General features: G+C 34.0%; 1 protein-coding gene and 1 pseudogene across 1 annotated transcript; both read right to left on the reverse strand.

The window, feature by feature from the left end:
- Window positions 1-197: 197 nt before the first annotated feature.
- On the reverse strand, window positions 198-6,345 carry LOC145606288 (7-deoxyloganetic acid glucosyltransferase pseudogene; annotated as a pseudogene).
- Window positions 6,220-9,449, reverse strand: LOC145604998 (7-deoxyloganetic acid glucosyltransferase-like). Its single transcript, XM_081661002.1, has 2 exons — window positions 8,808-9,449; window positions 6,220-7,318 (listed from the first exon to the last, which is right to left on the reverse strand). Exons 1-2 carry the CDS (start codon window positions 9,307-9,309, stop codon window positions 6,369-6,371), a joined length of 1,452 nt encoding a protein of 483 aa, XP_081517128.1. The 5' UTR covers window positions 9,310-9,449; the 3' UTR covers window positions 6,220-6,368.
- Window positions 9,450-15,121: the final 5,672 nt, after the last annotated feature.

The following is a 15,121-nucleotide window of genomic DNA, read 5'->3' on the forward strand; positions in this document are numbered from 1 at the left end:
AGTTGAGATGAAGTTGGAAAGCAGGTGATTGATGCTCTGAGACAATCTATGAAAAACAAACAGCTGTTAGTTCCAATTGTCATGTTTCTTGTGAGCTTCAATGCAGAGATCACCAAAGAACAATTAATGAAATCTTGTTTCTATCCAGAATTCCAGATGCTTCACTACTTTGTTTGGTAAGTATTTCTGAACTTAAGTTGTATTATGGTCCTTTCGTTTAGTGTATCCAATAATTTCATGACATTTAATTATGGTCCTTTTTTGTGAATATTTTTAAGAATGAATAAATGCTATAGGCTTTGCTAAAGATATTTGGATACTTTTGCCAAGTTACATAACATAATTTCAGTTTAAACAGACTTTTTAAAACAGGGATACTAATTTTGAATTGAAAGGAACAAAACTATTTCATGAAAGAATCCAAATTATAAACCTAAATGCAAATGCTTCATTAGGAGCATCATTACAATTACAATTTCTAGTTCATTCACCTGTTCTTCATTGGGGGGATGATATCTATTGCTCATTTTTCTTGGTCATCCTTTTTATTTCCTCGATTAACTGGTCAAGATTTGAATATGAAGACCCCCCTTCGCTTATGCTCTTTTTCGCTAAATGTGAGAGTTTAGACATTGATGTTCCCAGCTCGTCCTTCTTTCTCTCCATAAGATCTTTGATCATGCTCTCCACTATTTTTCTATCACATGTGTCCTTCATATCGAGGCCAATTTTCCAGAATTCACTGACAAATCTGCTATCCACCAGATGATCAGAAAAGTAAGGCCAACAAAGCATTGGCACCCCAGCCACTATGCTTTCCAACACCGATCCCCTTCCACTATGGGTGAAGAACCCACCAACAGCTCGGTGAGCCAATACTTCTTCCTGTGGTGCCCAGCTCACTATGTATCCTCTCTCCTTCGTTCCTTGCACAAGGTCATCGTGGGCTGGACTATCTGAGCCACTTCCTGTAATGATATCGGACTTTATGACCCATAAGAAGTACTTGTTACTCTGCACTAGTCCTGCCCAAAATTCCATCAGTTGGTCCTTTGTGAAGGTAGTAATTGTACCAAAACTTGCATAGACAACAGATTTGTCAGGCTTTTGGTCCAACCATGATATGCAACTTTGATCAACTTCCCACAAGTCACTAGAGAAGGTGTTGGTCAGTGTGGTTTCTTTTCGGTTGAGTCTGTATTTTAAGTGAGCATGTAGTGGGCCTATGGTGTAAACACCTCTACAGTGCTCACGAATGAGGGAGAGTATTGGACCTTCCAGATCCTCAAATGTGTTGAGAATGAAGGTGCGGGCTTGCTTGATTCGTTGTATCTCACCATTGAATAGGTCTTGAAGCATACGTAAGACAGATATGTCTTTGTCTCGGCAGAAGCAGGGAAGGTCACGGTACCGGAGGAAGCTATCCATCCCAGGTGCATTCTTTACTAGCTCATCCATATCTTCATCTATTATAGTTCATCGTAGTTTCATAGCAAGAGAACTAAAACCATTAGAAAGTTACCAAAAAAGTTATAATGAGGTTTATGCTTTCTTAAATTGTGTTTAAAATATGCCAGATTGCCAGACATCTATGATCACATGACACAACCATAAAATACATATTTTTTTTTGCATTATTTAGTATCAATCTCATATCTACTAATGCTTGGTTGCCAGTGTTGTGATTCCTAAGAGTTTCATTTTAGGGAGTTGACTAGGTTAGATTCCGTGCTATGCAAGATAATTTCAATATTTATCATTATTTTAATATAATTATTTTATTATAAAAAATAATATCAAATTGCAAAATAGGATGAAAGTTCTGAAATTACAATTTTTTTGAATCTTTAAAGAAAACAGAGGAAGAAATGCATGCACGACTAATAAAAATCAGCCCCGTTCCTTGAAATTTATGGGCCTTAGGCATAATATAAGAAAAGGGCCCCTTACATAAACAAATTTTTTTTTATACGCAATAGATATAAATAAAAAAACGATAAAAATAACTTAGACAAGTATTATTTAAATAGTTATTTCAAAAAAAAAAAAAAGTGTTGTATTTAAATAGTAAGTATCGATACACAATAATGATCTACATCAACATCCGATAAATTGCCATGAGAAAAGGTAGTGTGAAATCTAGCACACCATTCTTTTAACTCATCATCATCACATGACTATAATTTTTTTTTTTTAATTCTCCCTCTGTTAGCTTTTTTAGGCAACATATCATATATATATATATATATATATATATATATATATATATTTTTTTTTTAAAAATTAGAGCTAGATTAAGAACAATAGCACCTGTAAAATATAGATTTGTACAAAAAAAATTGTAGAAATGTAGAATTAGAAGTGAGCATATGCAATTGGCAGCAATCTCAAATTTCCACAACTCTAAATACACAATTAACTGATAGATAACATGTTACTATTCAAAACAAAAATTAGAAGTTTGAATAATTAAAACATGATAAATTTGATAAAAAAAAAAAAAAAAAAAAAAAAAACAGAGGATGAATTGTATACCTTTGCCTAATCGGTAACCAAAGAAAAAGATCAATTTGCCAATGATGCCATGAAATTCATCATAAACAACCAATAATAAGAATATGAGAGTTGAATATTTGGTGATAGATGAATTATTTTTGTTGCTATTTATCTTGTTTAATATTTTAACCGTTTCAATAGATTATAAAAGGCTTGAATTTCAGTAATGGAATAAATCTGAAACGGTGTATTTGGAAAAGATTGAATTTCTGGAGCAAATTCTCATAGAAGAAGAAGAAGTGAAGCGTTGCATTGTAATCTCCCCCTAAATTAACAGCTAATTAATACTAATTTAATGTTCATTGCTAAAAAAAAGGCAATAATTATCATTTTAAAAACTACAGTAGTTGTTTTCTTAAAACAAGAAAAAGTACGAGCAACATTCTACAATATTAAAGCTGATTTTTTTTTTACTTGTGGGCCCCCTGTTGGCGTGGGCCCTAGGCGGCTGCACTCAGGGCCTACCCTAAAAATAACCATGAATTACATTACAAAGTTATAGATAATATTATAATATTGTATTATATGACTTTGTTCCCGTCATAAAATGAATAAATATATAAATCTTTGTTGAGTGTGTAAAAATGAATATACTTGCCAAATAGAAAAGAAATATTATTTAAAGTAAGTATAAAATTAAATACTTCTCTAAGAAGCTTTGGAAAAAAAAAAAAAAAAAAAAAACCGTTTGGAGGGAAAATTTTTAACCAGGTTATAACAAGTGTCATTTCTGGTTTCGCCTTTAGTATAAGTATATATTGATTATTAGGGAAACTGTTATTACTTTGTTGGATTCACATATTAACAAATTTTATTTAGTATATTTCTTTGTAATGTTTGTGAAATTAATTTGTATGACTGCTGTTCTTTCTAAGTTGTTTACACAAGTAGGTTACGGGAAATTTGTTAGAAACTACATTTTAAAATCCAAGTTGTGAAATGTCGCATTTAAGAAATCTTTTGTTGGAATTACCACTTGTTGGAATATAGACGAGACTTTTAATTACCAAAAAACTTGCACTTTTAAATTCCCCACTTTATTCCAACTTCCTCTTCTGTGTTCTCTATCTCTCTCTTTATTTCATTAAACCTCAACTAAATTTGCTGATCTAACCGTCAAAAGGGTTATAGCATCTCGTGGCCATATTTTAGAAGCAAGTAGTAAATTGCAAGAAAAATTGTTAAAATGTTTTATTATTACAAAATTTGGATTTTGTATGCTGTTTTCAGACAAAATATCCCAAATTAAATGATATCAACCAATATTAGTTATAAGATGCTAAAATGAATAATATGCAAATTATAAGATAAGGAAAAAAAGTTAGAGTGCTGAATAAGATAAATGGAATCAAGGATAGTGATTTATGATAATGAATGAATTGTTTTTTTTTTAAAAAAAAAAAAATGGTGGTAGCTAGAATTGAACTTGAGTTTCTCTACAAGCATGCAAACTAACCCCTATATATATCCCTGAGAAACATTCAAATATATCAAATTATTTCATTTTGACTGTACAATATCTTTTAATCAACTTTTTATGAATTGTTTGTTAAATGTATATCAGTATCAATTTAGTTTGATATCACATATAATCTTATTCTATTATGTAATTGCAACAATTTACGACTCTAAACTGCTTAAAAAATGTACATGTCGGGTTAATTATACCTTTGAAGGGTAATTCCCCTGCTTCAATTAGCTTTGGTAAACATTGAAGTGTCCAAATGAAGTTTGCACCAGGAATCATAAATGTAATCACCGGTAACTTTACCTCATTAGCTACATCATTAGCATAGCTCATCCATCCATCTAATATTAAACATGTAACTTCATCTTTTCCTACAAAAATGTCCTTCAAAAGGGCTTAACACTTTGTGCTAACGCCGCATGCATTTCCCTCAACCAGGTTTTATCACCGGATCGTGGGTGGTCATCGGGAAGCCCATCTGGTACCGTCTTAAAGGTAAACCCGGGATAGCGGGCAAAACGAGCTTCAATGTCAGTGTACTTGGTAAGTCGTTTTTGGTTGTAGGTTGTGTTTAGGAAGGTTACCTTAAGATTTGCTAGGCATAAAATTTCTGCCAAGTTTAGCATTGGGGTTAAATGGCCTTGTAATGGGACTGGAAAGATCAACACATGAGGTGTAGGATGTGATTTGGTCTCCATTTTTGGTACTACTTACAATATTTTTGGTCTTGGAATTTAGATTGATGTATTTGCTATGTTGGGTGTATAATATATAGTTGTACTACAGTATATAGTTGGTTAGAAGAGTATTGTTTTCCTCGAGATAAACGCGGCATCTCAAATTCTGAAAACTGAATCATGCAATTTTTTTGTTACTTACTTTGGTCTTTTTATGATGGCACATCACTGAATCTGAGTTGACGTGGAAAGCTTTGTACATTTTGATTCAAACAAATTGAAAAACAAGTGAATTTATTATTGTTTTAAAATAAAACAAAAGGAATAGTGGGTCTCCTAGGCTCGCGGCCCTCGTTGGGTTAGGAATTTAGATTTTAATAGACTAACCAGTGTTTGATTCTTTGAATATTATTGTGATAAGTTGATAACACTAGCCTTTAGACCGTGTAATGTCCAGATTATAAAATAAAGCTAAATCAGGTACCCTAAAATCTTTCCCTCAAAAAAAAGGTACCCTAAAATCAGATACATATTCATTTAGATGATTAAATTATGGAGAATATGAAAGAAACATCATTCAATACATAAATTAAATTAGCGATAAAACTAGGTTAGGTCCCGTGCCATGCACGGTTATTTTAATTACTCCATATTTTCTTTTTTATAAATTTATATATGACATACAAAATACAAAGTTAATATCTTTGTAGAATAAATTATATTCCGCCATAATTGTATCTTATGTATAAAGATTATTTCTTACCTTATTAATCCATACTTAATTGCGCAATAACATAAGAAAGGTAAATATTATTACTTGTTTATTTGGTTGACAAAAAAAAACTTTTCTTTTAAATAACTTTCTTAAATAAATATTTTCTAATTATATTTTTAAAAAAAAAATACTAAGGATACACCAGGAGATGACATGTGTCATTGGTGGTGTGTCTTTTAGTATATAGTTATTGAGTTATTGATTGATTATTTAAACAAAAAAAAAAGACTAAAAAGGGGGTGACACTTGGTGCTAATGGTTTGAGTTTTTATATCCTAGATACTTAGATAGGTATAGATAAATATTTTTAAGAATGAATAAATACTATGATTCTACGAAATATAAGTTTTGCTAAAGATATTTGGATACTTGGCCAAGTTACATAATATAATATCAGGTTAAACAGACTTAACAAAACAGGGATACTAATTTTGAATTGAAAGGAACAAAATAATTTGATGAAATAGACCAAATAATAAACCTAAATGCAAATGCTTCATTAGGAGCATCATTACAATTACAATATCTAGTTCATTCACTTGTTCTTCATGGGGGGGATGATATCTAATGCTCTTCTTTCTTGGTCATCCTTTTTATTTCCTCGATTAACTGGTCAAGATTTGAATTTGAAGCCCCCCCTTCTTTTATATGTATTAGTATTAGTATTAATTTAGATCTAATTACATACATTTTATATGGCCAACAATAATATAAGATAAGGTTATGTCACAATAAAAATGAGGGATGCATAAGATAAGAATGTAACATTTCATATTTCTCATAGGATCGATTCTCACCACCCGCCCTAAAAACGGTTTGTTTTGAGTCTTGACCAAATTACAATTGACAGCTAGTAAACTCTCTACCATCATTAGAAGAATATGAAATCTAATTAATGTTCCTCTTTATTGATCATCCCTTTTATTTCTTCTATTAAATGGTTAAGATTTGAATAAGATGATCCGCCTTCACTGATGCTCTTCTTTGCTAAGTTTGATATTGTACTCATTGACCCTTGTAGCTCGTCCTTCTTCCTTTCCATAAGATCATTAATCGTGTTCTTTACTATAGTTCTATCACATGTATCCTTCATGTCTAGGCCAATCCTCGAGACTTCACTTACAAATCTGCTGTTCGCTTGTTGATCACCATAGTAAGGCCAACAAAGCATTGGCACACCAGCTACAATGCTCTCTAGGGTCGAGTTCCATCCACTATGTGTCATGAATCCACCAATGGCTCGATGAGCTAAAACTTCCTCCTGTGGTGCCCAACCTACCATGTATCCTCTTTCCTTGATCCCCTCTAAGAGGTCATCTTGAATTCGACTATTTATGTCGCATTTTTTTATGAGATTGGGACTTACAACCCAAAGGAAATACTTCTTACTCTGGACTAGCCCAGCCCGAAGTTCTATCAGCTGATCCCTTGTGAGCATAGTTGAGCTACCAAAACTTACATAGACAACAGATTTGTCCGGCTTTTGGTCTAACCACGATATGCAACTTCGATCAACTTCCCACAGGTTACTAGAAGAGTTCTTGGACAATGTTGTTTCTTTTGGACTGAGTCTGTAATTTAGGTGAGCATGAAGTGGTCCTATGGTGTAGACCCTTGAGCAATGCGAGCGAATGAGAGAAAGAAACGGGCCTTCCAATTCCTCAAATGTGTTAATTACAACGGACTGTGCTTCCTCAATTCCCTGTACCTCACTAGTGGACATGTCACGGATATATTGAAAAGAAGATGTGTCTAGGTTTCGGCAGTAGCTAGGAAGGTCACGATAGCGAAAGAAGCTGTCAATCCCAGGTGCATTCTTTACTAGCTGATCCATTTTATCATCTGATAAAATGAAAATAAAGATTGTCAGAAAGTTACATGATAAAATCATAATGCCACCAAAATAATAAAAAATGAGGATAATGCTTTTTAGATGTTCTTAGAGTGATGTTCCTAGAACATATTTTAATTATCTAGCTAGGTTTATTTGGCTGCAACATTTGCCTAAGTAGACATAAAAATGGATATATGATTACTGCAACATCCTTCAGTTTTTACACTTCCTGTGTATATATTTACGTCAACCAAACAACTACTTGTTGGTTAATATATCTAGAGAGCTAGGCAAGGATAGTAATTGTAGAAACTAGCTTTCTGCACATTGCTAAGTCACCCCCATGAATACAGATGTTATATTATAGCAGTCTAATGCTCGCTCAATCCCATCCTGCCTATGATCAGCCTGTCATTGAGCCTCTATTACTTGATAACCCTGAAAATTTATGCATAGAGATGCATCAAGTGTGTGCCACTGAAGGGTATTTTCCCTGCTTTGATGAGATTTAGCTGTTTCTGCTGATCCAACCAAAATCTTTCTCAAAAGGTACCAAATCCTTCAACCAGCAGCCCCTGTCTTTGATCTCTCCAAGCTTAGGGTGTTCATTGGGCAATCTGTCTGGCATTGTCCTGAACCCGAGTTTTTGGTACAGGCAAAATGGGCTTCGAGATATGTGTATCGTAATAGAGGTTGGTGTATGTGGGTTGTGTTTAATAGTGTTATCTTATAGTCTGCTAGACAAAGAAGTTTAGCTTAGGGCCTGTTCTCTTCACTTCAGTTTAGTTCTGTTCTTAATTTCCTTCTCTCATAAAATATTCAGTTCAATTCAATTCAGTTCAGTTCAATTCAACTCAGTTCAGTCAATCAAAATAGGCCCTTAGTGTAGTGTAGCATTGGGTTTACATGGCCTATTAATAGGCAGTGAAATTATGAGTACATGAGGTGAAGGTGAAGAACTAATATTGAGACTAATGAGGGTTCATCTGAGGAACTAGAATTTTTAAACTACTGCAAAAATACTAATTCTGTAACAATTCACAATTTCACATGTAACTACAATACTTTCTTATTAGATCTAAACAATCTTTAATTTGTTCGTCAACTGAAATTTTAGGTGTTCGATTTTTATATAGCTTTTGCTTTTTCCAATGACAAATTTTATTTATTAGATTAAGTTTCAGCATATTAAATTTCAAACAGGTAAGACTTACAGAGTAATTCCTTTTCCTTAATTTGCCAGTAACACAAATATACTTAACATTTATGCACCCACATAGATGTGGGGTTATGCAAATTATGGATGGGCATAAATCCGATCCAAAATTTAGGATATCCGATTAGCTTTTTATGTTCCGGATTGGATATAGAAAATTCCGGATAGCCTTTTAATATTTTCGAATATCCAAGATATCCAGTTTTTTAAAAATAGCATATTCAAGTTTTTTGGATCTGATTTTTGTGAATCTGAATGGCAAAAGGTATAGTGCTTCTTACCTTTGAAGGGTATTTCCCCTGCTTCAATGAGGTCTGAAGTACATTTAATAGACCAAGCGAAGCATGCACTTCCAAACCTAACTGCAATAACTGGTACCTTTGCTTCCTTTGCTAAATCTCTAGCAAAGCCCATCCACCCATCCAATAAAAAACAAGTAACCTTATCTATTCCTGTTGCATTAACGAATATTTCCCTCAGTTCGGGTTTAGCACATGATGGCAATGCTTGGTGCATTTCTTTCAACCAATCACCACCCAATCGTGGATGGTCATTGGGATGGCCATCGGATATTGTCTTGAACCTGAACCCGGGATAGCGAGCGAAACGAGCTTCGATGTCAGTGTGCTTGGTAAGGCATCGCTGGTTATGGATTGTATTTAGGAAGGTTATCTTAATATTTGCAAGACATAATAGTTCAGCTAAATTTAGCATAGGGGTTACATGACCTTGTGCAGGAAGTGGAAAGATTAGTACATGTGGTGCAAGTGAATGTTGGTCCATATTTTGCTATCAAATTTCTGAATTCTGTTATTCTGATGATGATATGAAATGGCTGTGTTTTCTGGTTAATGAAATGATGTACTGCCTTAGAGGGAAACGTGGCAACATTACTCTGGCTTAACGTTATCTCTAATCTAAAAACAACAAGATTTTTTTTTTGACGGGAAAAGCATAAGATATTATTAAGCTGAAGCAGAATCTGCAATCTGCTATTGATAATGATATTGCTCAAAACAACAAGATAACGATAATGATATTGCTCAAATTTTTGGTTTATACTCCCTTCGTTTCATAATATAGTTCATGTTTTCCTATGTTGGGAATCTAAAAATTTGTTCCTGTTTTTATTTTTGAACTAGTTTGTGCCTTTGTGGGTCCGGGCGATGCCCCAGATTATTACATGAAACTAATTGATCATTAATATACATTGTAATTTATGATTTAATTTTCTTTAAATGAATATGTGCTTTTTAAAAAATAATTAAACCATCTAGCTTATACTCTTATGTATGTATATATATACTTCTTTTTCATATTTATAACATGTTTGATAATTCCCGTCAAAAAAAAAAAAAAAAATGTTTGATAATTAGCTTAGATGGCTAAATAGTTAATTTTGATGTAAGTGGTTTGGGGTTCGAATCCTCTTATCTTCATAGGCGTAATTTGGAAGAGTCTACGTGGCGCATGTACGTTTTTATAAACGCCTTTTAATATATTAGTATAGATTAGTATAGATATATGTAAAGACTGTTCATTATACACTCTTTTTTTCATTTTTTTTTATCTTTATTGATTGTACAACCTAAATTACTCTTATGTTGCACATGTCTTGTACTTTTTTCCATTTCTTCTCTCTAACTTTTGTCTATAATTGCACTTTTCACTTATACTAAGAGCATTGCCACTAGTGGACATTTTTTTGCCCATGGGGAGTTTTTGGGTTTTTGGGCAAAAATATTGGATCCCAACAATGGGCTAAATAGAAAATGCCCATGGGCAAAACAAGAAATGATCAAAGTTTGGGCAAAATTAAAAACTGACCAAGGAAAAGTGGGCCCCACGTGCGTCGCTATTTGCAGCCCTTTTTTTTGCTCAGCCCGCCTCAAAACGCACCGTTTTGAGGAAGCGTGTGCTGCGCTTAACCTCAAAACGCAGCGTTTTGAGGGTGGGAAAAGCAAAAAAAAATACTATTGCCAGCCCTGACAGGCGCGTCAGCACGCCCAATCAGGCGCTGACACGTGTCCTGTCAGGGGCTTCCACCAATCAGGAAATTCCTGATTATTGCAACGGTTATATTTTTGTAACCGTTATTTTGGGCTTTTAAAATTAAAAAAAAAAAAAAAAAAAATTACCAACGGCTAGAAAAAAAAATTCTCTACAAATAGAGACCCATTTTGCCTATATTTTCATATTTCCAAAATTCACATAAATTTGTTGTATTTACATTTTCTCTCAATTTCTCCCTCCTAATTAGTCATCCTATTAATATTATTATTATTATTATTATTATTAATATTATTATTATAATTATTATTGTTATTATTATTATTATTATTGGAAGTATAATTATTATTGTTATTATTTTAGTAGTATTGTTATTAATATTATTATTGTTGTTATTATTATTTTTGTTATTAATATTATTATTATTATTTTTATTTGTGTTATTCTTATTATTATTGTTATTATTGTGTTAGTTATTGAAATTAATAAAAAAAAAATAGATATGGATCCCAATAACCCCTTTTACTCACTTTTTTCTCAAAATTGTAATGATTTTGATGAGAATTTCATGAATCAACCTCAATTTCAACTTTTCCTACAAAGAATGAGCAACACCTCTCTGCAAAATCCTCCACAACAACAAATACCTCCACAACAACAAACACCTCCACAAATTCCAACTGAAAACACTGATAACGAGCAATCACCTCCTGTTTACCAAGGAAGTAACTCTCAGTACGATGATAGCCAAGAAGAAAATGTGCCTGAGACACCTCAATACCCTCCGTCGACTCAAAGAATGCCGGTGGGTTCCAACCAACGACTCGCTAAAGCTAGTCGTATTTGGTCAGTCGCAGAAGATGAAGCTCTTATTGGGCTATATTTAAAATACAGTGGAAATGCGATAGTGGGTACGGGCATGAAAGCAGCTGAACTTTGGCGACAAATATCTGCGGCGTACGACATGGTTCAAGCTAAGAAGCCAGAAATACTACCACCCAGAAATGCGAAGAGTTTGGAGAACCGTTGGAGAAGGATGGCGGCAGATGTACTGTTATGGACAAGTTGTTATGATGAAGCGGGTCCGTTAACTGGAAGTGGATACAACGAAGTTGATCGAATTCAAAAGGCCTCGAAGTTGTTCCATATATCAGCCAAACCACCACACAATTTTGTTTTTCCCCACGCTTGGGAAATGATAAAGAAAGACCCAAAGTGGAGGCCGAAACTCAGATGGGCATTGTCACTAAAGGAACGACAGGATTGTCAACTGCGTCCGGAAGAGGACACCGAGGATAGCAGTGGAAGTGGAAAGAGATCGAGAACTGACAGTGAAGCTGAAGGAGATGTTCCCGTTGGTGGGTTTTCATCAGGAGGTATACCCAGACCCGACGGGGTAAAAAAAGCAAAGGCTAAGCGTAAGGGAAAAGCTATTGCTCATGATAGTGCAATTTTAAGTATTGGTGAACAGATACAGGCTTGTACTGAAGTTAGAAGCTTTGAGGCAAATTTACGGCAGCAAAGGTTGGAGCTTGAAAGGGAAAAGGAAAAGAGGAAAAACAAACAGGTCGAATTACAAGAGAAGAAGATGAAATTTGATATGTTGCAAGCAATTATGTCAAAAACGACGCCACTTACACCAGCGGAAGAAGCGTGGAAGGAGGAACTAATTCAAGAAGTGTATGGTGGAAAGTAGAGTAGTTTATTATGCATTATGATTTCAAGTACTTTGTTTATTTTATGTTGCAATGAATTAATTTTTATTATTAATTATGTTCCAAAAATTAATCAAATTATATTACATTTTCATATATTTTGTTCAATTATGAGTGAAGTACTAGCTAGTGTGTGTAGATTTTGTCTAATACAATTATGAGTCAAGTGGTTGGTTTTATCAACCATTGAACTGTCAAATCCCAAAAAGTAGTCAAGTCCAATTGTAGTTTTTGTTTTATACAAGCATTGAGTAGTCATTTCATACATAACTTCAACCGTATGACAAGCATTGGTATTGATTATTAAGAAATGAGTAGTCATGTATTTTGTTTTTACTATACATTGAGTAGTCAGGTCACACTCAGTTGAAGGACATGCACTGATAACATTTCCTATTTAAAGGTCTGAAATCCATAAATTGATCCACAACACCAAAACATTCAAAAACCAGACACAGAAAATGTTTTCCATAAGCTCAACCTCAAGCTCAAATTCTTCTGATTCAGATCAATATGCGGAATTTGATAATCTAGTTGACGAATTTGTCACAAATCACTTACCTAACATAATGCTTCCTCACCCACCTCCATCCGAGATCGAAATTGTAAATGAAGATGAAACAGTCCCGCAGCATAGGGGAGATAGAGAAAGGGAGAAAGGGCATTTGCAATTGTACAATGATTACTTCGCAATAAATCCTGTGTATTCCGAGAATCAGTTTCGTCGTCGATTTCGAATGCACAAACCTTTATTCTGTCGGATTATGAATAAAGTGGTTGAGGGCGATCCGTTCTTCCAGCAGCGTAGGAATGCAGCTGGTAGGCTTGGCTTATCACCTCTGCAGAAATGCACCGCTGCAATAAGAATGTTAGCGTACGGTGTTGCTCCGGATGCCGTAGATGAATACATACGCATGGGTCAAACAACATCTAGAAAATCAATGCAACATTTTACTCAAGGGGTGATCAAGCATTTTGAGGCCGAGTACTTAAGAAGTCCAACAGATGAAGATTTAAGGAGAATCCTTCACCAAAATGAAATGCGTGGATTCCCGGGCATGATCGGTAGCATCGACTGCATGCACTGGGAGTGGAAGAACTGCCCTATGGCTTGGAAAGCACAATACGCAGGTCGTAGCAAGAATGCAACCCTAATCCTCGAAGCTGTTGCGGATCAAGATTTATGGATTTGGCATGCATTTTTTGGAATACCCGGCTCTTGTAATGATCTTAACGTCCTATACCGCTCTCCGGTGTTTGACGATGTTTTGAAAGGTCGGGCACCACCAATTAGTTTTATGGTAAACGGCCATGAGTACAACATGGGATACTACTTAACAGATGGTATATATCCGAACTGGGCAACATTTATACAAGGTATCACATATCCTCAACTCCAGAAGGACAAGTTATTTGCAGATAAACAAGCTGCAGCTCGGAAAGACGTTGAACGTGCGTTTGGAGTTCTACAGGCTAGGTTTGCCATATTACGACAACCCTCACTTGCTTTCGACGAAGACATTTTGAGCGACATAATGAAAGCTTGTATCATTATGCACAACATGATTGTCGAGGATGAACGACACAATTACACTCGTGCCGAAGTTTTGAGAAGGTATTATGAAGAAGATCGCCCTCAGCTTCATAGAGCAAGGTCCGGTCCGAGTACAAGTGCCACAGTGAATAACAACGAGCCTTTCGAATTTGACGTTGGCCGACCACCAAACGTTGATTTTGACGCGTATATTCAAAGAAGAATTACCCTGCGTGATAGCCAAACCCATTTTTCTTTGAAAGATGATTTAGTTGAGCATATTTGGCAAAAATACGGTCGTAATGAATAAATAGTTTTGTAATCGTTAATTTATTTGGTTTGTATGATTGGTGTACGATCATTATGTTCCAATGTTGTAATCGTTAACGTTGTACTAATGAAAAATGAAATTTCGCATAAAATAATGACACAAATAATTAATATTGTACTCATAAATAATTTAATCAATAAAAAAATTTAGTTAAGAATAAATATTATTATTTTATTAAAAAATACATTTTGCATAAATTAATATTAAAAATAATTAATATTGTACTACTCTCATAAATAAATTAATTAATACAAAATTTTGTTAACAATAATATTAAGAAATACTAAATTACAAATTTAATGATGTGTAGGAGAGATAAATATTGGTGGGGTATAGGATTAAAAATAGGAGAGAGAATGGTGGGGATTATAATTTTTGACCATTGGTGTAGAATAAAAATGACCAAGAAAATACCCATGGGGAGGAGGAGTGAGAAAGTGGTTAGAGAGAGATTGGGCAACCAAAAAAATGCCCACTAGTGGCAATGCTCTAATGTATTTCATCTACTTTCTCTTTCTATTTCTTATATACCGTGAAAAAACACAAATAGAAACTATATAATAGGACAAAGGGAGTCCTTTTTTGTTAATACACAATAGAAGTACAATTGAAAAATGCAAATACTAAAGCAACATATCACATATTTTTATTATTCCTCAACTAATTTATGATTATGATACTTTTTAATCAATAATATGTAACTATGTATAACTATACATTACCGTATATGTCATGTATAGTACGAGATATAACCTAACAATTCTACATTACACGAGGTTTAATCTGTTAAAAATAAATGTAAAATCTATCTATATATATTAAAAGGCGTTCCTTTTAAAGGAACGGTGCCACATGGCACTTTTCATGTCACAATGCCACGTTATCATCTAAAGTAATGCGCCATGTAAGCTAGTCACTTCGTTTAACAAATTAAAATATGCTTTTAAAAAGATTTGAACCTATAACCTCCAACATATATAGGTAATACTTTTACAATCTCAACCA

This window comes from Chenopodium album, chromosome 22 (genome assembly GCF_948465745.1).
Source record: "Chenopodium album chromosome 22, dcCheAlbu1.1, whole genome shotgun sequence".
Lineage (NCBI taxonomy): Eukaryota > Viridiplantae > Streptophyta > Magnoliopsida > Caryophyllales > Amaranthaceae > Chenopodium > Chenopodium album.

What these genes read in the sequence shown, in the direction of transcription:
- LOC145604998 (XM_081661002.1), bottom strand. Translation starts at nt 9,309, where the DNA reads ATGGACCAACATTCACTTGCACCACATGTACTAATCTTTCCACTTCCT. An exon ending in AGGGGAAATACCCTTCAAAG is followed by an intron (nt 7,319 to 8,807) that starts GTAAGAAGCACT and finishes TCATTTTATCAG; the next exon opens with ATGATAAAATGGATCAGCTA.